Source organism: Agelaius phoeniceus, chromosome 5 (assembly GCF_051311805.1).
Source record: "Agelaius phoeniceus isolate bAgePho1 chromosome 5, bAgePho1.hap1, whole genome shotgun sequence".
NCBI classification, from domain to species: Eukaryota; Metazoa; Chordata; class Aves; order Passeriformes; family Icteridae; genus Agelaius; species Agelaius phoeniceus.
The window spans coordinates 3,719,914-3,743,871 of record NC_135269.1 but is presented as its reverse complement, the minus strand read 5'-3'; the positions used below and the strand labels follow the sequence as shown (position 1 = coordinate 3,743,871).

Sequence of the window (23,958 nt, the reverse complement as noted above, 5' to 3'; positions counted from 1 at the left end):
CCACTGAAGGAAGGAATGGGAGCTCAGAAAAATGAGTGTGGGCACTAGGTTTATAAATACTGTCGTGTTTCAGAAGTCCTCATGCTGGTCAGTTCTCTCCTGAGCTGCTGTTTGTTTTTTGTCCCTTTACAGAGAATAGCCAACCTGCTGCCAGCTTGGTACTACAATTTCCGTGTCACCATGGTCACCTGGGGGGACCCAGAGCTGAGCTGCTGTGACAGCTCCACCATCAGCTTCATAACAGGTAACCAGCCAGCTGAAAACTCTGTGGGAGTGCTCCTGGGGGCAGAGGCACTGAGGAAGTCTGACCTGGGTGCTGTGTTTCACCTACAGATAGTTGCAAGTTAGGATATTTCTCAATTTAAGTATTATTTTTATTTTTTTGTTTGTTTTTGTTTGTTTGGGTTTTTGGTTTTTTATGATTTTGTGTTTTGTTTGTTTTGGTTTTTTATTTTGGGTTTTTTGGGGATTTTTTTTTGGTTGGTTTTGGTGTTTGGTTTTCTATTTTTTTCTTTTTAAGTCTCTGAGGACTGCTTGAAATGAACATATAAATGATTTTTTCCTATGCCAAGCACGGTGCTTGATTGCTGTGTTGCAGTCCTCCATCAGCTGAGTGCATGGCTCCATTGATAGCCAATGGTCCTGCTCCACTTTTGCCACACCATACATTTGACACATGGAGAAGTTAATAGGTAAATTAGTAAACCTGAATTCTTATGTTTAATGATATTATCAAACACTTTTTCATTTATCTGCAATATTTCCAAGTGTTTTTTCCTCCTTTATCACCCTCCCAGTAATCCCCAGGTCAGAGCATGACTTGTGCAGCACTGAGATGAGTGAGCTGATACAACCACAGGGATTTCCCTTTTCCACTTGGGACCAGCCCTGGATTTAACACACTCTGGCATCTCTTGGCAGATTCTTTGGATTTGGATTTTCAATATGCCCAACAGATCAGCCACTCAGAGGGAGCAGCATGAGAAAGGCCCTGTTAGCACCTTGCCATGCACACAGGATGATTAGGCCAAAATCAGAATTCTCCATTGAATCATTTTGCTTTTAAGTGTCACTGTTTAGTTCACATTGCTGAAGTTGAGGTGACTGGAAGCAGTAAATAATTCAGTTTTACTGTGAGTTGCAATGAAGTACACTTGTTCTTTTCCATCTGTAGGAATCCAATGAGAAGGAAAATCAGGGTATAATGTCCCAGCCACTCACCCCAAAGCAGACATTAGCCTAGTCCCAGATTTTCTTTTTGGTGAGAGTCAGAGAATGTACCTGGAAGAGTTACTGAATAAGACCAGTTTGTAATGATGATTTACACAGAGCCTGTGCCCCAGAGAGTCATGAGAGAAAAGCCAGCAGCATTAAAGCTGTGGCTCCACTGAAGTCAACAGAAACCCTCCCATGCTGAGATACCTGATCCCAGGTTACTCTGCTGACAAATTCTGGCACTTCTCCAGTGTATCAGAGCTGGAGCCTCCTGAAGGGTCTCCAGGGACATTCCTTGTCCTTTGGCATCAATCAGCTTTTCTGCAGCACTGTAAGGAAGCAATTTTCCAGCTGGTTGGTTGCTGTATGAGGGAAAAAAAAGTCTTTTCCAACTGATTTGGGTACCAGGTTCAGCGTTTTAGAGTGGAAGTGTTCCAGTGGGACACTCACTTCAGTATTGCATCTCCAGAAACCTGCAGCAGAAATGAGGGAGATCAAGGGCCTTCTAAAAGGTAATCTGTCACTAGTACCAATCTGGATCTCTGTGTGATGACAGGAAAGACTGCTACTGCTGCTAAATGAAAAATGTATCAACTTCTTAACCAGCAGATGCAGACAAAATCAGAAATGGATGAACCTCTAAATATCATCCCTTTGTGATTGGCAAAATCTCTCTTAGAGAAGGTCATCTGGTCTTCAATGAAAATATCCAGCTGGAATGTTGTATCAATGGTTAATTTCTCTTATTATCAAGGGTTTATACCCTGTGTTTCTGAATTTTTCTGGTTTTAATATCCGGTCCAAGATAATTATTGCACTTTTATCTTACTGACTGAAGGGGCACAAAGCCTTTTTTTATTTTTTGGTCTCTATATACAGAATTTAGATTGTTTTTTCTGTTAATAAATTGTTTCTGTTGAACTCTGCAGGTTCTCTCACTTTTAGGTGTTTTCCCATGTTAGTTTTTTCCCCCACTCTGCCTCTCTAATTTTTACTGTCTTTACTAAAGTAGATAAAAGCTGAAAGTGTAATATCAACCTGCTGAATACTCCTATAGAGGCACAATCATCTGCCTGTTCAAAACTCTCTTATGTGTGCATCTAAATGATTGCATTTCCTGCATCATCACACTGGAGGCCTGTGTTGATTTACTCCTATTTTATGGCTCCTAACAGAATTGATCATTTGTTGTCTACATGCTGTTTTTCCAACAGACCTGGCACTTCGAAATTCCCTTTGTTTGAGCAGGCCCAGCACAGGGGGCAATATTTCAAAGCTCAGCCCTGTCCAAATCCTGCCCTCCTCTGCCAGTTCCATGCTCCTTACATGGTTCATCAGCCCTGCTTTTCCTTTCAGGGTATTGATGAAAATGTTGAATAGCAATGAGGTATTAAAATCACACTGTGATTTTAAGTGAAGAGCCCTAACAAAGCAAGCTGATTTGGTCAAATTGCAAGCACTTACCAATACATGGTCAGCACTGAATGTGAGCATTGAATGCACTCCTGTCCTCTGATTGCCTTATTACTTGCAATCTCTTCAGCTTTGCCCAGGAACTGCAGCCAGGCTGGCTTGTGAGGCTTGCCAGTTTGTCATATCTGCAGGTTTGAAAAGTTTGTCCCCAGTAGGTGCTGCCTTTTCACAGCTTTAATCTACCAGGAGACTGAGAGTTCTTTCCCAGCCTCTTTCCTCCCAGAGAGGGAGCAGATGGTTTTATGGAGCACTTGGTCCCTTTCTGCACCATTTTGAACAATGCCACCTCCCCTGCACAGGTTGCCAGGAATTAAAACGAACAAACAAATAGAAGAAAAACAAAAACACCAAAAAACCCTGTATTTTAAAAATACTTGAGTGGAGGTTTTGTAGGCTTGACAGTGCACCATCTGTCAGCTCTTCTGTGTATAACTGGAGAGCCAAGCTCCACACCTGGAGCATAAACTTGAGTACCAAAAACAGAGTAGAAAGCTCAGCTGGGAGTTTGAGGATGCAGCTTGCAGGGAGCTCAGAGCAGACATTCCCTAGTGCAGGATCCCACTGCTCCTGGGGAGCCTGGGGCTGTACAGACCTCGGGACGCGGGGTGATGAGATGGAACTCTCTCCCACTGCTACAGAGAAGAGATTTGGGGGATCCAAGAGACTTTTCAGAAGCAGCATTTGTCCTCTCAGCTCCTGTTTTACTCAGGCAGGGGTGGTGGCGCTGCCAGGGTTGCTGTGGTGACTAATGAGTTTTTAATGCCACCTGCTGTAAACAACTGGATTTAAAACAACCACGAGCAAAGGCTCTTTGGGCCACAAGCATTTGCTTTTTGCAGTGAGGATGCTTTTATCTTTGGAGGAGCAGAAGGAGTGTGAAAGACAGACTCTGGGTGCTGCTGACTGCCTGTTGGTCCCATGGGTGCTTCCAGATGTCATTCTGGTCCAGGTCAGCATCAGGGTGTGACTTCCCACAGCCTCCCTGTGCTCCCCAGAACCTTGTGCTGGGTCACACCAGCCCTGGCCCTTGGTCTCATGTGACATATCCTGGACATTCACTGTCATGAAAGCATGCCATCAATGAAAAGGTGCAGGGGGAAATCATTATTTGTGTATGAGATTCATGGCCTTAAACTGCAAGGAGTACACAATCCTTGCACAAGGATGGGCTGGGAACTTTAAAAATTAAAACAACACTGCTTCAAGGATTTTATACTACATCTCCTGAAGAGCATAAAAGGACATTTTCAAGATTAATTCGGGAGAATAGTCTAACTAAACATTTCTAAACGGCCCTGAATTGTCTATGCATTGCATTTGCTGCCTTCCTCAGTGGTTGCTTCAGTAAAGTCTCAGTGCCAAAGTGGAAGGAGCCTTCGTGAAAGCAGCAGTGACATCTTGTGGCCCTTTCCAAGAGACCTCAGCTCTGAGGCCATCCTGCATTCCCTGGCACCCAGGGCTCTGCTCCTCTCACCTGGACACAACAGGGCTTGTCCAGGGGGAAGACCAGGCAGTTCACACCATTTTCCCCACTGTGATCCTCAAAAATCCCCTGTAGTATCCAAATTATCCTACTCATATCTCCTTGGGAAGGGGTTGAGATCTTCACTCATTGAGATTTTCACTTTTGGATCTCCACTCACTATTAATTTAAATCTTTTCTGGAGTCCTGCACATTTGAATCAGGCAATCAAGGTGAGCTGTGCACCCTCTCCACTTAATGGAGAGGCACCTCCCTCTGAGAGGGAATCCTCATCTGAAACCCCAATTTTAGTGTTATTTTGGAGTTTTTAGGGTTATTCTGGAGGTTGCTGTCTTTCTGCAGGTCACAGCTGGTGAGAGAGCCAGCTAGGGAAGGTGGCTGAGTCCCAGTCCCTGGGGGTGTTGGACAGACATGTGGATGTAGTCCTGAGTTTGGTTTGGTGGTAAATGTGGCACTGCTGGGTTAAGGATTGGTTGAAATCTTCACTGATTGAGATTTTCACTTTTGGGTCTCCTCTCACTATTAATTCAACTCTTCTCTGGGTTCCTGCACTTTTGAATTAGACAATCAGGTGAGCTGGTCATCTATGCTCCCTCTCCAGTTAATGGAGAGGCACCTCTCAGAGGGAATCCTCATTTTAAACACAAATTTTAGTGTTATTTTGGTGGTTTTAGGGTTATTCTGAGGGTTGCTCTCTTTCTGCAGGTCACAGCTGATGAGAGAGCCAGCAAGGGAAGGTGGCTGAGTCCCAGTCTCTGGGAGTGTTTCAAGTCCACGTGGATGTGGAGCTGAGGGAAGAGTTTGGTAGTGGATGTGGCAGTGCTGGTTGAAGGACTGGTCTCAGTGTTAAAGATCCTTTCCAGCAGGAGTGACTCCATGTTATGTGGGCTGCAAAGAGAGACAAGGATTTCCTGGCAGCTCCAGAACAAAAAAGTCCCTCCTAACAGGGTTGTGATGGGGCCCTTTCTTCCTCCCTTCCACCCAGGGAACAAGGGTGGTCATAACTTCTCATGCAAAAGTTGTTCTTTGGATATCTGGAGGGTTTGAGCTTTTCCTCCTAGAAAGATGCAAGCTCAGTGAAAAGATATTTTTTTTTTCCTATGGAAAACCTATCAATGTAACAATTTATTATTTCTTTTCAGTTCAGTGACACAGTGAAGCAACATCTGAGACTTTTAACTTGAATTTGACTTACAAATGTGACTCAAAAAATTATTTTTATCTGCCATGATTTTTTTTTAACTGAAAGATTGCAAAAATAAGTGTATTTTTGTTCTGATTATCTCCCAGGTTAAACAATGGTTTTCATATCTTTCAGCTAGTGCTCAAGTGGTTTTAATGATGCTTTCCTGCCAGCTTTGTGATATTCTCCTCCTGACAGCATCCTTTAGCACAAGTAATCACATTTGCTAATCAGCCATGTTAGACCCCGTCTGTAACACACTTGCCTTCTTCCTTCAGCACCTGTGGCACCCAAAATTACCTCTGTGGAGTATTACAACCACCTTCTGTATGTCACCTGGACCTATGGAGGAGATGGCCCCGACCTTTCTCATTCCAGGATGCTGCACTGGATGGTTGTTGCAGAAGGAAAGAAAAAAATCAAGAAGAGTGTAAGTACCAGTGTGGAAAGTGGGTGGTGTTCATTTCTTTGAGGGCTTTTTTTTTTTCTTTCTTTTTCCTTTTTTTTCTTTTTTTGGATGGGCTTTTGTTTGATTGGTTTGTTTTCCTGAGTTGGTAACTCAGAAAAACTTTGACAACTCTGATAACTTTGTATTACTAAGTTATATATGACTTAGTATATATAGTTATGTTACTTTGATTACTAAGTTCCAGCTAGTTTGGTGGAAGCCAGTAAAAGTTATTCCCAGTGTTAGATCACTTTGAAAGACTTGAGCTCTCAAAATATCCAGTGGACAAAGTATTTCTGTAGTGATCTAGTGAAGGTGTTGATAATTTATGTAATTTAAAAAGAGCTTAAAAACTTCTCAACTTCAGATAGTAAAGCTTAAAGATTATTCTTACATACAGGTATGGTATTTTCTATTTTTATTTATTAATAAACAGAGTAAGCTACTGGCTGAGGGGTTTTTTGTTTGTTATAGTACTGTCGCTTCCCATTTTCTGACTTTATCTTCATAAATTCTTTATTTTCTTTATTTTATGTTTGTATATAAGTTCCACAAATTGAAGGGATGAGGATTTCACCCAGAATTTGTGCACTTAAAAAATTTGCTAGATACTAAGCTGTGCTCTTGGTACATTCTCTTGAACATTTGGAAAATTGGAAATGTATTTTCAACAGAAGTGCAAAATGATCACTGATTTTCATGTGGTTTTGTGTGGAACATCCTAGCTTTCCTCAGATTCCTTGTGGCTGCAAGAGTGCACCCATCTGCAGCCTGTTGCAGCATGAATCTGATTATATGATGAGGAGAATTGATAAACTTTCTGAGCAGGAGGAGCTTTTAGGATTTGGATCCTTACTTCAAACAAGGAAGAAAACTAGATTTAAATTTTTTGTCCTACAAATAAAATATTCTGTAATTGAACTAAAAAAAAAACCACAATTATATCCCTCTCTTCTCTTCCTTCAAAAAGTCATGTTTTCTGTAAGCTTATTATTCTTTCAGGAAAAATCTGATTTCTCTACCATCCAACTTCACTGAATGAGAAAAATGTAGATTAAATAAATATAAAACAAACGTTTAATATGAAAATTTAAGTAAATTAAACCCAAAATTGAATATGTAATTTTAGATTAAACAAGATATTAAAAGTAGAGGGTATCCACAATATAGAATATCTATAAATAAAACTTTAAAGCTTTAGCGATGTCTTTACAAATGTTTGTCTTTATATTCCTTGTAAGACAAGGGAACCTAGAGGGTATTCTTTACGAAAATCCTGCAAAAACTTACCTGTTTATAGCTAACTTGTATGGTTCTGTTCATATGGATAAATATGGGTACCTGCTTGCAGGCATCAGGGCACCTATTCCCCCAAGCTCTGTTAGTCACTTCCAGGAACTGTTTCCTTTGAAACTCATACTATATTGTAAGATCACAATATGATTTTATTATGATTGCTAATATGGTTGTTTTTCTTGTGGCATTATTGAAATAAATACGTAACACTGTCAGATGATGCTGACTTTTTCTTCCTGCTCCCTGTGTGTTTCCCGAGTCTCCATAGAAGTTGGTCAGATTTTAGAGAAGTGATGAAAATTATGTGCAAAACCCTATCGTTCTTTATTCAGAAATGTCAGTTTCTCTTCCATCTGAAAGCTTCAGCCTGAAAATTAAGTGACTTTGGAAACCAGCATGAGATTCCTGAATGGCCCCTTTATAGATAGTCCAGAAGTGGTCTGAAAACAGTTCTGAGTTCTGCATCCTTCTCCATGACTCTGGAGAAATGGGAAGATTACCCAAAAATAAAGGGAAGAAGTTATTCTCAGTCTTTTGAGACTCAGCTTAGTTTAGGATCTGTTTTCAGACTTGCAGATGATTGAAGTCAGACCCTGAGACCTCTTGTCAAGTTAACAGGTCTCCAAGAGGTGTTAGCCTTGCCCAGATGGATTTAATTTTCAGGTCTGTAGGATGCATAAAGGCTTGCCTACACATGGCCTCTGTGCTCTTCTTTGAGGTGTCTGACCTGATTTAAATTCCTCTAAAATTGCAATGGACTCAAGTCCATGGCTTGTTTTGCATTTTGCACAACTGGAGAACTCTAGATGCTCTCAGTGGTGTGAGGGAGAATTTCTTTTTTCCTTACATTTCCACTGGTTACATAGAAAGTGCAGCCTAAAACTGTCTTATTTTTTGCATTGTGCTAATCTGGTTTTGTGGTTGCTATCAGTGGGAACTGGTTGATGTCACCTGTCACCCTGATTTTTTAAGTTTTTCTAAGCCTTCTGATGTTTACATTCTTGTAACGAACTTTTTCACACACTTCATGTAAATAACTTATTGTTTTGCATTCTTTCATGGAGGAGGAGAAATCTGATAGACTGTTGGTTTATCCAGTGTCATTGGAGAGGTGGCACTGTCATACTCCAATCCATTGTCACTTTTGGACATCTATAAATGTTGGAGTCAGAAATCAAAAGTTCTCTTTTTACCTTGAGAGAGCTGCGTGTGCGTGCCGTGTTATTTGGTGCCCTGTAGTAACAGTCACCAGTCTGGAGCACACAGAAGACATCTGCTGTGGTGCACAGGGATTTCTCTGTAGTATTTTGAGTGACCAGGTCAATTTTACAAGAGAGTTGTGTGGTTTGTGCTGTGTTTAAGCTGGAGTCTCTTGATTGTCCAGGTAACGCGCAATGTGATGACTGCAGTGCTGAGCTTGCCTCCAGGGGACATTTACAACCTCTCAGTGACTGCTTGTACTGAAAGAGGCAGCAATACTTCCATGCCCCAACTTGTGAAATTGGGTAAGAAGTGCTTGTTGGTACATTATTAACTCACCCCACTCGTTTGACTGTAAAGTGACTCTGGCAGCACCTTCCTTATTTCAATTCTGTACCTCTGAGACCATTTCTTTTGCAAAGCTGTAATTTTCACCTCACCTTGCTGTGAAGATTGTCTCATGCCTGTGTGTGAAGGTAATCTCCTAGAATGGTTTTGCTCAAGAGGAGCAAGAGTGGCAGAATTTGACTTTAAGTGGAAGTAGGAGAGTGGAAATCACTTAGTGCCTTGCTGAGAGAACAAGTCAGCTTCATAGGTGCTTGCCTAAGGTCTTGAACACGTGTAGGGTTTGAGGATGGCAACTCAGGCTTCACAGATGAACTTTTCAATAAAAAGAACCTTCCTTTCTACCTTTCTGTTTCTGACAAGCCTATTTCTACACCTCTCTGCCACTTGGTCTGCTTTCCTGTCTCCCCTCCTCTCTCCCTGGACATCTGCAGTCTTTCAACACCAAAAACTTACCCTTAAATACTAATTAATGATAGCACTCTTTATAAAAATAGTCAGATTTGTGAATGTGGAAGCCAGCTTCATTTTAAGAGAAATATATGTAATATACTCATAGAAACAAAAGAAAACTTGAGAGTTTGATCCTTAATCTGAGAGTTTGATCCTTAATATAAGAGTTTCAAATATAACTTTCTACCTAATATGTTTGTTTATGTGAGAGGAAGACTGGACACTACACCATTGTACCTTAAGAAATTTTTGTTCTCTTTTGAATATATGTGGAGTTGTTGAGCCCTAGCTACCTAAAACACTGAAATTTCCAAGTGTGCCAATTTCCAAACTGTTTTTACAGGTGTTACCTCTGCTGAGAAGGTGGGTAAGGAAGAGTTTGTAATTTCAGAGAGGATTATCTTCTCTACATGAATAATAATCCTTTTATGAGTCACTGCAAGAGAAGCAAATTTAAGGGACTGTATAATTTCTAATGGGATTAGAGGTCTAAAAACCAGCCATCTTCCATTTATGTTTCTCAGAATTCTTACTCACAGTGCTGAGGCAAACACAGAGACACAACAATCTGAAGTTCTTGCAGCTCTTCTTACCAAAGGCAATATTTGAAAGAAGTAGGCAAATTCCATGAGTTTTGTTTTCCCTGTGCAAACCACATCCACTGTTTTCCCCATGCCTCGTGCCTGTGCAGTTACCTGTGTGTATTTGTTCACCCACTGAGTGGGTCAATGTGTGGGGTGAGTATTTCCCCCTGCTACCACTGTCCAAATGTTTTAGGGTGGTATTTTCAAGACACCAGCTAGCTTTATCTTTCAGACAGATCCACAAGCCTTATTCATATTGGACACCCTGCAGCACAGTTGTATCTTTCTCTTCTTTCCTTGTGGATGGGCACTCTTACTGAAATTGGGTGGGAATTTTGCCCTTCAGTGTCAACAAAGAGAATGTGGAATGAATTCCATTTCAGTTAATCCCTTCTAGACTTTTGAGTGTGGGTGTTTTTTTGTTGGATTGAGTTTGATTTTTTTTCCCCTTTATGATGTTTGAACTTTGAATAGACAAAAGTGAGGATATTTTGCCAGAGGTTTTCCCTCTTTCTCTTTCTGAGGGGAGCAATGGGAGTTGTAATTAGCAGTAGTGGAAACTGACTCTAAGTGATAGACGACTCAGCACTTGGCAGTCACTTAAGCATTCCTGCCAAATGTTCTTCCCTCCTCGATGTTTGCTTCATCCTGGCAGCTTTCCACCTGCAGAAAAATCAAGCCATTTGCTGGAAGCAAAAGGAGGATTTGCCTGGGACGCTGCCCAAATGCAAAACTCGTATTTTAATTGAGGCCATTTTTTTTTACCTGGAGTGAGGGATGGAATGTGTTTCTGAGTCCAAGAGCAGATATATGTGTGCAATTATGGGAGAGGGACACTTTCCTGTGTAGCTCTGGGACAATATGTGCACTGCAAGCCCCGTGACACACGTGAATGTCCAACTCTTTCCATAATGCCAATATGGCTTGGGCAGACTCCAACCCCAGAACACAGATCTGATTGTTTCAGGATCAGATAAGTCTCCAAAATGTCTATAACTACTTGAGCAAGTCCCTTGTGCCAAGGTTCCTGTGACAGCATCTCACAGAATGAGGATAACAAATTATTGTGAAAGGAAAAAGAATCAACCCAGAATGTTCTTGTGCATCATTGTATGCAGTGTGTCAGAATCCCAAAACTGGGTCATTGTTTGAGAATTACAGCTTTAATTAAACATCCACAGAATAGGAGATCTGAAAGCTGTGCAGAACAACTCAGAAATGTACAGCCCAAATTTTACAGTCTCTGAAGGCAAAGTAGAGGAGCCAGGAGGCCTGAGGTGTGGAAAGCTAGGGATTTCCAGTATCCCATTTCTGAAGCCATCAGGATGAATATCAGGATTAAGCATTGGTGTTTAAATATATGAGTATATTAGCACTAATGAGTATATTAGCACTATGCTTAAGCTGTTTGCTCCTCTCCTGGTCCTCAAGATTTTCCCTACTGTTCGGTGCTTTCCATTCCCCAGGTTGGTTTGGGTGTGGGTACAGTGAGGGGTGACCTCCACAGGGGTCCATGGGCAGGGAGATGGCCCTGGAGGCAGCAGCCAAGGCCACTGGACATGGGGACAGGGGAGTGCAGACCCCCATCCATGTTTCACAACATTTCTGATGCCAGGAGACCCTCCATCTATCACTCTTGCTATAGGGTTGTCCCCTGCTCGACAGACTCTTGTATTTGTTTGCCTATTCTCACTTCATCCAGCACAAAAGGAATTAAAATCAAATTCATTGAGGACCTCTGGAGATCTGGACCTCTGCATTCTTACAACTCATGGAAGTCAACACAGATCCAGTAGCCCTTAAATGATAGCCAGAGGAGAAAAAATACCCAAAAAACCCCACCAAAAACAAACAAACAAACAAAAACCAACCAACCAACCAAAAAAAACCCCAAAAAACAAACACCCAAAAAACCAAAAACACCCCAAAAAACAAACAAAAAAAAAGCTGAACAAAAAAATCACATGTTTGTTGGTTTTTTTTACACTAGTAATTTGCTAAATATTTTCTCTGCTGCAATTAAGGGAACCTAGGCAGCCTTTGCTTGTGGGAAGCTGCTTCTTTATAATCTCCTGGTCGGACCTTGTGAAGAAAAGCCTTCTCAGGCCAAATGTGTTGCTAACAGGTGGACAGTGATCTTCTCTGAAAGAGTTCCTGCTAACATTGCTCTATTAATAGAATCCACAGATCATCCTCAAACAAGGCCTCTGCTGAAAAGGGAAGTGAAGTAATTATCCATCTGTACAAATAGAGAACAGTTTAAATAGAGAAGAAAAACCAACACACTTCATCATCTTCCCATTTTACGGGGTAGTTTGTCACCATGAGAGGATTTACATTGGTAGACTTTATCTGAAGGAAATGAAAGATAGCAGGGCATCAGGCATTGCTTTCAATTTTTTCATTTTTCTCAGTTGTCTGGAAACTTTAAGATAAGCTTAATGAAAGGAGATTTTTCTCTTACACCAGAACCAGCCCCTCCAAAATCCCTGTTTGCTGTCAACAAGACTCAGACCTCTGTGACTCTGCTGTGGGTGGAAGAAGGAGTAGCTGATTTCTTTGAAGTTTACTGCCAGCAGGCTGGATCTGGCCAGGAAACAAAAGCCCAGGTACATGTCTCTTCTTTGGTGTCCACTCTTCATCCCAGAATTAAACTTTTAAAAGTTAAACTACTAAAGCTATGCTTCAAATACTAAAATATTTTCATTGTTTTTGCAACATGAAGGTTGGCCTCTGTCTTATTGTTGAGGTTATATGACTGGTTGGAGAGAAATTGTGTGCATCCAACAGTGCCAGTGGAATTGGCTTCATGTGGAAATGGCTCTGATGCACTCTGCAAAACCTAACAGGCCACAAAACTAAGGGAATGCCAATGAACAAGAAGGGAAAATTGGTCAGGTAGCTTCATAAGGAATGGGGAAAATAGACATATTAAATGCCATAAGATTTCTGATACATTATGTAATTATTTCTGGAATACTTTATTCCTGGTTTTGAGATGTGTTAACTGAAGTTCACAGAGCTTCCTTGCTATTCCAAGAGTACCTTTATGCAAATGTGGCTGCTCCTCATGCATTTTAAATTATTTTCACCTCAGGGTATATTCTTCAAGACCCACCTCCTGAGCCTCACATATGAACCTCCTTTTCTCTCTGTCCAGTCAGGTACCTGTGCTCAGCAGCCAATTTAAATATAAAGTATTTAAATGGGTAATGCTGTTCAGTGAAATACAGAGAGCAGTAGTAGTTTTAATTCCTTGGCATTCAATGCTGTGCATCATGTGAGGTTTACTTTGTGCTTGAGCTGATGGTATAATGAATCACTGTGATTACATGCCACAAAACATTATTCTCACGTGCACTGTGACACATAATGGGGAATCATTGAGAAAGAAGTGAAAAATTACCTACTTAAACTACTGATTAACACATGGAAAAGACCTGTACACTCTTAAATCCTGTAGAAGATCAGCCTGAATTATTTAATATTCTTTAAAATTGAGACAGACAATGACTAAAGGAAGAAAAAATGCTTATATGCACTTTAATCTTTTGGATCATTTAGATTCCACCTCTAGATTTCTGCTTTTTCATGCTGAATAGCAAAGTCCTGAAGTCTCGTATTTGTGTTCCCAGATGAAGGGAGTATTGATGAATCTGACTCCATGTTCTTAGAAGGCTGATTTATTATTTTAAGATACAATATTATATTAAAGAATACTACAGTAAACTATACTAAAGAATACAGAAAGGATACTTACAGAAAGCTAAAAAATAATGAAAACTTGTGACTCCTTCCAGAGTCCCAACACAGCTTGGCCCCAGTTGGCCATTGAGTGAAAAGAATTCACATGAAACCAATGAAACAATCACCTGTGGGTAAACAATGTCCAAACACATTCCAAAGCATCCAAACACAGGAGAAGCAAATGAGATAATATTGTTTTCCTTTTTGTCTGAGACTTCTCAGCTTCTCAGGAGAAAATCCTGAGCAAAGAGATTTTTCAGAAAATATGATGGTGGCAGTAAAGTCATTATCATCACTTACCAGAGATTCAAAATAGTGATGGGATCAGGCAAGGAAAGTACCAGAGGATTTGCAACTTCAGTTCAGAGCAGATCTGTTTTAAGAACATGAGGAAAAGACTGCTTCATCTGGCAGATCCTTCAGTGGGTGTCTCATTGTTGACAGGAACATCTGGCACTGGATAATGCAGAGATTGTCAGCTCACTCCTCATTAGATTCATCACTCTCTTTTCTGTCTCCATGAAAAACTGGGAAGGGCTCCTTTCTGAACTGTAAAAAGGGATGCTTTCCAAGTAGGCTGGTGAAAATTCTTTGTGATTTTCCATGCTAGTTACATGAGCATTTTTGTCCCTTCCCTGCATCTTTAAATCAGTGAAATGAAAAGCAGCAGCTTTCTGATTTCGAACATCTTGGACTTGAGTTGACTAATTTAAATTTCCCAGAGGGGAAAATGGAAACATGCAACCAAGTCCAATTGCCAAAGTGTGGATCCTCCTTTCAGCTCAGGCAATAAAAGTCTCCTCCTTTTACACTCATGTAATTTCATCTGCATAATGTACCTCAGAATTGCTCTGCAATAGGAGTTTAGGATTAGCCATGGCTACAACAGGCTCTTGGAAATATCCAGTGCTTGGGACCTGTTATAGCACCTTGCATTCCCCATCTGGAGGGGGTTCATTCATAAAGCTTCTCCTTCTCTCCCTTCTAAACCACTGGCTCAGTGTCCCTGTTTTTACAAGTGTTACCCACCCATGGTTCTGCTGGACAGTCCAGAAAACAGAGGGCCTTAAGGAACTCTTTCTTTAACTCATGTTTTGTTCTTGCTGTATTTGTTTTCTCTTGCTCTATCAGCATTTAAAGTCCACAAAAGGGTTCACAAGGGTCATAGTAATTAACGCATTGTATAAATGTGTTATGTAGGGTTTCTGCCAGCTAGAAAAACTGAGGTGTAGGGTGTTTGATTATAATTATTACCAAAGACTTTGCTCTAGCTTTGTTTTATACCTTGGCTACTCAAAAGTGCTCACAGGTCTCCACACCCAGAGGAAGTGCCTCAGAGGCAGAGATTGCATGCATTCAAACCAGAATTGTGATTTCAGTCATGGCAGAGGTTGTGACTGCCTTGGTTGTTCTTTGAATAAAAATAACTTGGTTTTCCTCCTACCTGTGTGGCTTAGAAACCAGAACTCAGGAGCTGTCTCCACCTCTGGGATGTCCTGGAGGTCTCAGTGCTTTCCCCTACCACTCATATGCCTGATTAACCCACTCTGGGCACGTGTCCTTCTCCCCAAAAGGCTCTGAGGTCCCTGGAGTGCTCTGGGGTGTTCTTGCAGCTGCATTCACCCCTGTTCCTCCTCTTTTCTGCCAGGCTATCTGCCTGCTGTCAAGGGCAGTCCCTGGTTCCCTTTCCTGTGTTTCAAAGCTCTGATTTCTTCCACCAGATCTGGCTTTACCTGTCAGATACACGAAACAGATTTGTGCTCTGGCATTTATGGGAGAGACAAACTCCTGTGTGATTTTCCTTGTGTCTGCAGGAACCTGTCACTGTCTCCTCACACGTTGTGACCATTTCCAGCCTGACCCCTGCCACTTCCTACAACTGCAGCGTGACCACCTTCAGCCACAACAGCCCCAGCATCCCCACCTTCATTGCAGTTTCCACCATGGGTAAGCAGCACTTCCCTGCTTTCTTCTTCTTCCTCATCCAGCTACATCTGTTCCCCTGTTGTATTTGCATTCCCCCAGATAAAGGAAGGAATGATGAATCTGACTCCATGTTCTCAGAAGGCTAATTTATTATTTTATGATACTATATTATATTAAAGAATGCCATACTAAACTGTACTAAAGAATACAGAAAGGATACAGACAGAAGGCTAAAAAGATAATAATGAAAACTTGTGACTCTCTTCAGAGCCCCGACACAGCTCGGCACTGATTGGCCAAAGAATCAAAACAATTCACATGAAACCAATGAAACAATCTCCAAACACATTCCACATGAGCAAAACAGAGGAGAAGCAAATGAGATAATTTTTTTTTTTCATTTTTCTCTGAGGCTTCTCAGCTTCCCAGGAGAAAAACCCTGGGCAAAGGGATTTTTCAGAGAGTGTGAATGCCACATTTCCCCTTGCTTTTTAAAGCTGCTCTTTGTAATGCTGGCCCCAGGGGTTGTTTGTGTCATCAAAAGGGTGCCAGGTGTTGATGGGATGGGGGAGAAGCTTTGGGAAGCCCTTAGAAAAGGCCCCACTTGGAAAATATAAACTAGGGGCTCAGTTCTGGACTGGGTTTTAGAAATCAGGGATGGAGTCTGTGGTGTCAATACTAACATCAACTGCTTGATGATATTTATGGAGAAAAATGTTTTCTCAGCCAAGCCCAAATGAGAGGAAAATCACATTCATAAGCTGTTCAGGCTTCCTGCATTCAGTAAAGAAGCAAGAGAGAAGAAAGGTCTCTGCAGGATCCTTAGCAGTCACAGCCAAAAGGCTCCTGAGGGAGGATCCCTGGGCATGTCATTTTCCAGAATAATTAAGCAATTTCCACCCAGTATGTTGCAAATTCTCAGTTTATTATTTTGCTTCTGGGTCAGAAAAAGCATTGATTATTGCTGAAGAACAACTTCAGAGTGGAAATGTGCTTTGGAGACATAGATGATGATGAATATCTGTATTTTGCATTACATTCACCGTTTTCCCTTGTGTTATAAATGTCAGCTAAAGAGGAAAAAAATAATAAATCAGAACATGTTAAAGTTTAACAAAAATGCCAGGGTGAAGGCATTTCCCCAAAGAAATTTTCTAAGAGCAATAGCTACTCAAACTCTCCCCTTATCTCCTGTGGTAGATTTTTCTCTCTCTAACACTCCAGGTTCTTTGAGATAAGTTTAAGAAAATAGCATTATCAAAACTCAGTGAAAAACAAAACCAGGGAAAAATGTCAATGCTTCTGAACTGAATAACTGAGAGCAATTTTCTGTATGTACAGTCACTGAGATGAACCCCAATGTCGTGGTAATCTCTGTGCTGGCCATCCTCAGCATCCTTCTGATTGGGCTGCTGCTGGTCACTCTTGTTGTCCTCAGGAGAAAACACCTACAAATGGCAAGGTAAGTCCAGATTTATGCTAATTACAAAAAAAACCACCAAAAACAAAAACCCAAAAAAAAAGCCAAAAAACTAAAAAATCCCAAGAAAAACCCAACCAAAAAAAACCCAAAACCAAATAACCACCAAACAACCCCAAAACCAAACCAAACAAAAAAACCCAAAAAAACCAAAGAAAAACTCTAACCAGACACTCAGTAACATCATGACAATAGTTTCAGCTGAGAATGCTTTTGTGTGGGTGCTGCTTGAGGTGCTTGTGAACAAGGTATCTCCAAAAGAGTTGTTTTGCTGCTGCTGAAAACATCCTCTCCTTGTATCTATTTTCACTCCTGACCTGACTGACAAGATTCAAGCTTTGTCTTATTTTGAGCCATGGAGGATTGAGTCCATAAGTGCAATCCCATATTACAGAAGGGTTCTGTCAGGGACTTTAATGATAATTAGGATCTGAGGCAAATGGGCATGAGCAGGACATCAAGGTTCTTTGCAAGTCTTTGATATGGTTTGGAACAGGAGATTTTTTTCCATACCAAAAGATAACATTTTCTAGAAGGTCTCTCTCTCACCATGTGCCAGTCTGCACCAATCATCTGTTCCTGAATATTGAAATTCAATCTCCTTTTCAAGGCAATCTTACCTGCAGTAAGATAACAGTTCACTTTAATGGGAGTTGTTCTGGCCTCTTCTGAGCTGTGGAAGTTTCCCCAAACCCTATATATTCTATGTGTGTGTGTGTATATATATATATATATTTATAAAATTGGTTTACCTGCTAGTTTTGAAGGTGCCACAGAGTCTTTGTCCTTTTATAATCTATATAATATATTTTATATTAATTTACTGTACTGTGTCAAGAAAGGAAATTATTTTATGTAAAAAAAACTTATGTAAAAAATCTTGTGCTTAACTACCTAGTAGATGCTGCATTTTGTATGTTGTGTCTTGTCGATGTATTCCATGCAATAGATGACCACATCACACATATGTTTCAAGTTATCTTTTTAAGAAAACATTATATAGTTTGTTCCTTTTGCATGTAATTTGCTCTGAAATTCCCAGCTAAATTAATTCTTTTCTATTTAATTACTGAGCAGCCAGCCCAAAGCTTTTTCTCTTCATCACTGCTTCTAGCCACAGAAGATAAACACCCCAGAAGGAAATTTTTAAAAAATAAATCCAGAAAGAAGCTGCAAGCAATTGTTTGCTTAAATCAAGAAAATAGCCGAGTTAGTTTATAATTCATAGCTGAAAATAATGGGCTTGTGATAAAAACACTACTAGAATGTTATTCAGGATTTTTTTTTCTTTTCCCTACAGCTATTTTCATGACTCAAAATTACCTATAATTATCCTGTAAAAAGGATAAAATTAAACAACTTCTCCTTCGAGTAGGAACAATGACTATTTAGTATAGAAAGGTAAATATTGAACCTGTGCACTGAGGCCAGTGCCATGCTATGGAAAGCACAAATCTGGACAGAAGATAAGGTCTATTTGAGAATTTCATTCTTTTGAAGCATTTTGAGGCAATTTGATCTCAGATGGTGTTAAACATTTATTTGTTTTAGACAATCACATTAAGGGGTTCTAGTTATGCTCATTACAGATTATCTCAGACCTAGTCACAGATGTGAGTGTTCAGCACTTCCCTGCAACTCCAAGAGTTAAATCTCTGTTAAATCAAGTTCTTTGCAAGTGTTGTGAATCCAAAAATAGTAACTTTTTACCTAATGGTCTTCCTGGAACAGGGAGTGTGGGGCTGGGACCTTTGTGAATTTTGCATCTTTGGAGAGAGATGGAAAGCTCCCCTATAACTGGTGAGTGTTTGAAGCAAAGATTATGTTTTCTTCCCCATCTCTGTTTTTTGGCAAATGTTATCTGTAATCCTATAGTGCTTATTTTTTATGTCATTGCTGTCCCTCTTTAGGATAAAACTGCTAGGCTTGTTAATTTTGTATTTTATCCCTTGAAAGTATTTTATTTCTTGAATGATCACTGAAGACATGCATTCTGTCACCTGCTATTTTTAGTAGGCAATGATGTATCTGCATGTCAGCCAAGTTGCATAGATGTTTTTGGGGAGGATTTTTTTTCCCTTTCTCTTACAGACCTATTTCCTGAAATAACACTACTGTAGAAACTTGATCTATAAATTCATTAGCACTTCCATGTATTTGCATCCAGGAGTAAGCTTATTTGTAGATAACTAATTACCAATAGTCTTCATACAGTGACTTTAATAAATATTTCCTTATGTTACAAGACAAGGACAAGCCAACTCAAATATATACTGTAGCTTAATGTTCAGTGCTTTGAAAAAACAACAAAGAAACCCACCTAAATATATCTTGCTAGTCTAGAAAATCACCTGCAAGAATTGCAGGCGCTGATATGGACTGTAAATCATCTCTGTCACCATCAGCTGAAGAGAAGTATTTGAACAAAGAAAATCTGTAAGATTAGCTTTTATAGAAGTAAAAGGCTCTGAGAACCACCTGAATGGCAGTGAATCTGCCACCCCTATTTTCATAATCATCCCTATTTTGATAATCAAGTAAATGGTAATGACAGAGCCAAGGTTTTCTGTTCTGTTGTTAGCAAGCTCTGCAAAAACCTCTTCTCTTCCAAGGCAAGTCCAAGCACAGACACTTAAAAGGATGACATCAGCCCCATTCCAGTAGGTCAGGAGAAGAAACGTGCCTTTACACCCATGGTCAGCTCTGCTGACAGCTGAGAAGTTGGAAAGAAAAGTTGGTGCACAGGGAACTGCTTTCCATGACCTCACAGGACACAGCCTGCCAGCCAGGCTGGGATTAACTGGATTGACACTGCACCACCACAAGCCTTTTGCTAATAAGCTGCAAACTGAACTAACAAGCCCAGCAAATCTTGTCAATATCTCACTGTGCTGCTAATTAACTGGATATTAAACAAGCTTCACTTGCTTGGTTTAGCTTTAATAGCAGCCAGCTGTGTGCAGTACAAATGAAACCATCCCTCAGCTTCTCTTGCTTGGGCTATATTAATGGCAAAAAAAGTCAGAAGATCAAACACTCATGTTAATTAAATAGCCAAGCTTGAATGAAATTACTGAACTAGCAACAGATGTTAATAAAACCATAAAAGGCTCTTTTTTCTTTTTTAATGGGAAGGGAATTAATAGATTTGGATGTGAAAGTGAGGGTTCTTCTTGATTTAGCATATATATATATGTGTGTGTGTGTGTATATGCATATATGTATACATAAATTAAGTTATAAAATATAAACTGAGGAAAGCATTCCTGCTTAATATCTCCACAAACTTTTTGTAACTGAAGGCAGTGTGTCCTTATCTTACAGTCCTTATTTCTCTGAGAGTTGTTTTGTGTGCCTCTGTTGTCTAATGTCAAGAGCAGATTCACAATCCATGAAGGCAGCCAGGTGGGAAATGCAGCCCTAAAAACAGAGAGAAGGATTGGCTCATCCCAGGGGTCCAGTCAGGGAGCCATGGGCATATCCACTAATTCCTAAGGGAAGCTCAGCTGACTTTTCAGGGTTTCAGCAATCTCTGCATCTCCTCCTTTTAATTAAGTTGTTCCGTATGCCTGAGCAGGATGTGAAGGACTACATGATTGCAGAAAAAAACAGTATTGTATTTATTAGGCAATTACACATTTTTCATATGTTGAATAAAACAAATTGCTTTAGCTGTCAGAGCTCCTAGTTTGTGAATATAAATCAGTTTGCCAGTATGTTAGCCAGTGATTTGATAAAGTGTGGAAAATTCTTGTGAGGATCGGCAATAAAATAAACCCAGGCTTGAATAATTCCTCTGCCTCTGCAGGCAAGAGGAAGTAAAAGCCTTATGTGGAGTTACTCAAAGGAAGGAGAAGTATTCCAGCAACATCATCACTTCTTTCTCCAGAGCCTAATGGAAACCTCTGTGGCACCAGAGATCTGTACATGGAAAACCAAATTTCATCCTCAGTCCAGCCCCATAGAAACTCAAACAACAAATAAGCCTTAAGGGTCTAATATCAAATCAAGGTGACCCCAACACAGTGAATGATTGGCATCTGACTCTATTGACTCAGAATTCTGGAAAAATGCTTTATTAAAACTATATTATATTATATTACATTATACTATACTATACTAAATTACATAGTAAAGAAAATTCTTGACTGTCTCCTGAGAGTCAGGACACAGCTTTGAGTGATTGGTTAATTAATATAAATAACCATCACTACAATCCAATTGCCAAATCCCTTCAGGTACAAAATCTTCCTAACACATTCTACATGTGCAAAAAGAACAGGAGCAGCAAGTAGAGATAAGAATTGTTTTCTCTTCTTCTCTCTGTGCTTCTCCAGGAAAAAAACTGGGAGAGAGAATTATCTCTCTCTCTGTTCAGAGGATGTGAATGCCACAGTCTGATTCTGCAGTTGTTGTGGTGCATGATTGACCAGGAAGGGCTCCTGCCTCTGGCTGAGCCACACAAATCCTACAAAGCCTGGGGCAGGTGCCCTGCAGAAACTGCACTGCCCATTTCCTCTGCAGCAGCAAAACTCATTAAAGCATAACTTGGAGTTTTCACTGCATGGGCAGAAGATTTCCTCACTGGCTGGAAGATTGAGATTAGAGATGATTCAATTTGACATGACTTATTTATCAGGGAAAACAGAGTGTCTACCAACTTCATAAGAGCTGGTATTGAACAAGGAAATTTAAAAGGAGGGTACTGAACAAGGAAATTTAACTTTGTGTTTCCTCTTTAGAACAGCTGCAGAAGGGTGGTATCACTTTTAAGGCAGCAGATTTTCTGATGGGGAAAAAACACCATGAAGGGTGTACTTGACTAAAAAAAAAACCAAACCTTTTACTGGAGTCAAGTTTTTTTAAGTTCTATGAGTTTTTCTTATTTGCAAAATACCTGAAGCCCATTTCACCAATAGATAGAACAGGGTTTCCTGAATTAATGCATACAGAACCTGGTAAACAGCTTGCAAGTACAGAAGTTTAGAATGATTTTGTACTCATATTTCCTTTAGCCATAGTAAAATCTGCTGTAGATAGTTATTCATAGAAAGCAGAATTAGAAGAACTGCTCAAGAAATGTTTAGTTGAAAACATAGGAAATAATTTAAAGCACTCTGCAAAGTATTATAGGGATGCCTTGAGAAATCTGACTCAATAGAGGGTATTAAGAGATGTTGGAAGTATCTGAATTTATCTCTGATATAGATCTGCTATCCACAGGATCACTTGCAGGAACAAACATGAGAGATAAAGTATGTGATAAAAACAAACCATATCAGTACTGAATATCTCAAAACATTGAAAGTAGGCTTAATACTACCAATGCAATGGCTGGAAATCTGTTAATGATGTTTTCCTACCCACTTTACTCTCTGAAAATTAGGAATAACAGGCCTGAATCAATATGATAAGACATAATTATTTTAACCACATAGAATTATGTGTTGGATAGCTGAAAGTCCTTCAGGTTGAGGAGGAAAAATTCTAGGGATGCTAATAATTTATTAGGAAGTAAGTAAGAAGTAGGATTGATGAGTTTAGTTGATTTTTAAAATAGAATTTGCTGATCTCCTGATTTCTGTTTGTCTTACTAACTCTCCTCACTTTTTCATCTTTATGTATGTTATTTATTAATGCTCACAGGCGTAGAAGTGTATTTGCTTTCCTAACTCTGCTACCCTCATGCCTTTGGACTGATTATCTTTTGGCATTTTATGTTAATCCTTGGTAAGTGATTTACTTGTTTTTCCATATGCAATGTGTAAGCAATGTGAATTTCTATGACATGAAAAATGTGTGGTACCTTTGTTCTCAAATGGGTCAAATCTTTTGGAGATAAAATTTTGCACTGGAACATGGACTGGCGAGGATGTGGGTATCAAAGTATTTGCTACCCTGCTTCATCTGGTTTGTCTGCTTATTCTCCAACCCATTTTGGTATTAAAAAGCTAATCTGACAGTGGTCATCATATCCATCTCATTGCTGTCTTTGCAATTTTTGCTGCTTCGTGATAAGTCCTGGCTTCTTCTGTCCTGGTTATTTACATGTTCATTGCCTGCCACTGACTTCTGCTGCTGCTGTTCTATTACTAAAACTGCTTGACTGTGCCCCACCTGTTTGGTGTGTGATGTCAAATATATTTGTTTTTTAGAGGTGCTCTTATGCCCTCCTGATGTCAGTAAAAGTTTTGTTTTTGAAAAAAGCTGAGAATGAATACAACTAGAAGTCCCAAAGAGTAAAAATAGGTTCCCTGTGTGCACGTCTCATTGTGTATGTGGGTATATTTAATATTTAGTCTGTAAATAATTTAAAAGGACTTAGTAAACACCTGATTGTTTTCATGAAAATACCTAACAAAGCCATTCCTCTTCTTAGAACCAGAATTGTTTTACAAACCATTTAACAAATAATTATAATTGACTATGACCCAAAATTGCTTAATTAATATAAACTTAAGAAACTTAAGTTCCTGATGCTCTCGGGTCCAAGTTTTAGGGTTTTACAAAAAAGGTGGTCCTGAGGATAAGATTTTATTTCCCTAGCATTTTCCTGGTCTTACCATGAGGCACCAAAGCCCTGGTAGGCAGACATCAACATCTTCAGCAGAGGGAATTTTGAGACTGATTTTCCTTGAGTGGGTCTGTAGAAAAACCCATCCAAATTTTCAGTGGGCCTTGAAATGTAAGTAAAGAAAGGTCCATTTCTTTACTTACATTTACTTAAGGAAAGCAAAAGTGTGTTCTCCACACACACCTCACTGAGGAGCCACGTGAGGGTATTCCCTACCTCTCCAAGGTTATTATATATTATGTTATGTTATATTCTTGGAGCTCGTGTGGTGTAAACTCAGCTAACTCTCAAGCTGCAGAGGTGGAGGGTCTGATGCCTTGTGCAGGCTGCCCTAGAGCAGAGGCTGGACAGAGCTAAAGAATAAAGCAGGAATTTATTAAAAGGATCTCCTCCATGGATCCACCTTGGCCAGCACCAGAGCCCAGCCAGGTCTGCACCCAAGATGAACCAAAATGGCCCCAAAATGCACGAGCGCTCCCAGGGTCTCTCCCTGGGATCAGTTCTGCTCCATTTGCATCTTGCAGTTCCTTGTCCCATTCCAGCTTTAGCCC

General features: G+C 40.0%; 1 protein-coding gene across 2 annotated transcripts in view; it reads left to right on the top strand.

Moving 5' to 3' along the window:
• Positions 1 to 23,958, top strand: part of PTPRO (protein tyrosine phosphatase receptor type O) — a 148,350-nt gene that overhangs the window by 106,791 nt on the left and 17,601 nt on the right. Inside the window, exons 10-17 of one of the 2 annotated variants that reach the window (XM_054631629.2) lie at positions 133 to 244; positions 5,633 to 5,784; positions 8,483 to 8,603; positions 12,150 to 12,289; positions 15,242 to 15,374; positions 16,695 to 16,815; positions 18,565 to 18,633; positions 22,480 to 22,563. In XM_054631629.2, the coding sequence (XP_054487604.1) occupies positions 133 to 244; positions 5,633 to 5,784; positions 8,483 to 8,603; positions 12,150 to 12,289; positions 15,242 to 15,374; positions 16,695 to 16,815; positions 18,565 to 18,633; positions 22,480 to 22,563 (932 nt within the window). The remainder of the gene's footprint in view (positions 1 to 132; positions 245 to 5,632; positions 5,785 to 8,482; positions 8,604 to 12,149; positions 12,290 to 15,241; positions 15,375 to 16,694; positions 16,816 to 18,564; positions 18,634 to 22,479; positions 22,564 to 23,958) is intronic. The other variant, XM_077178132.1, reaches the window with a different exon arrangement.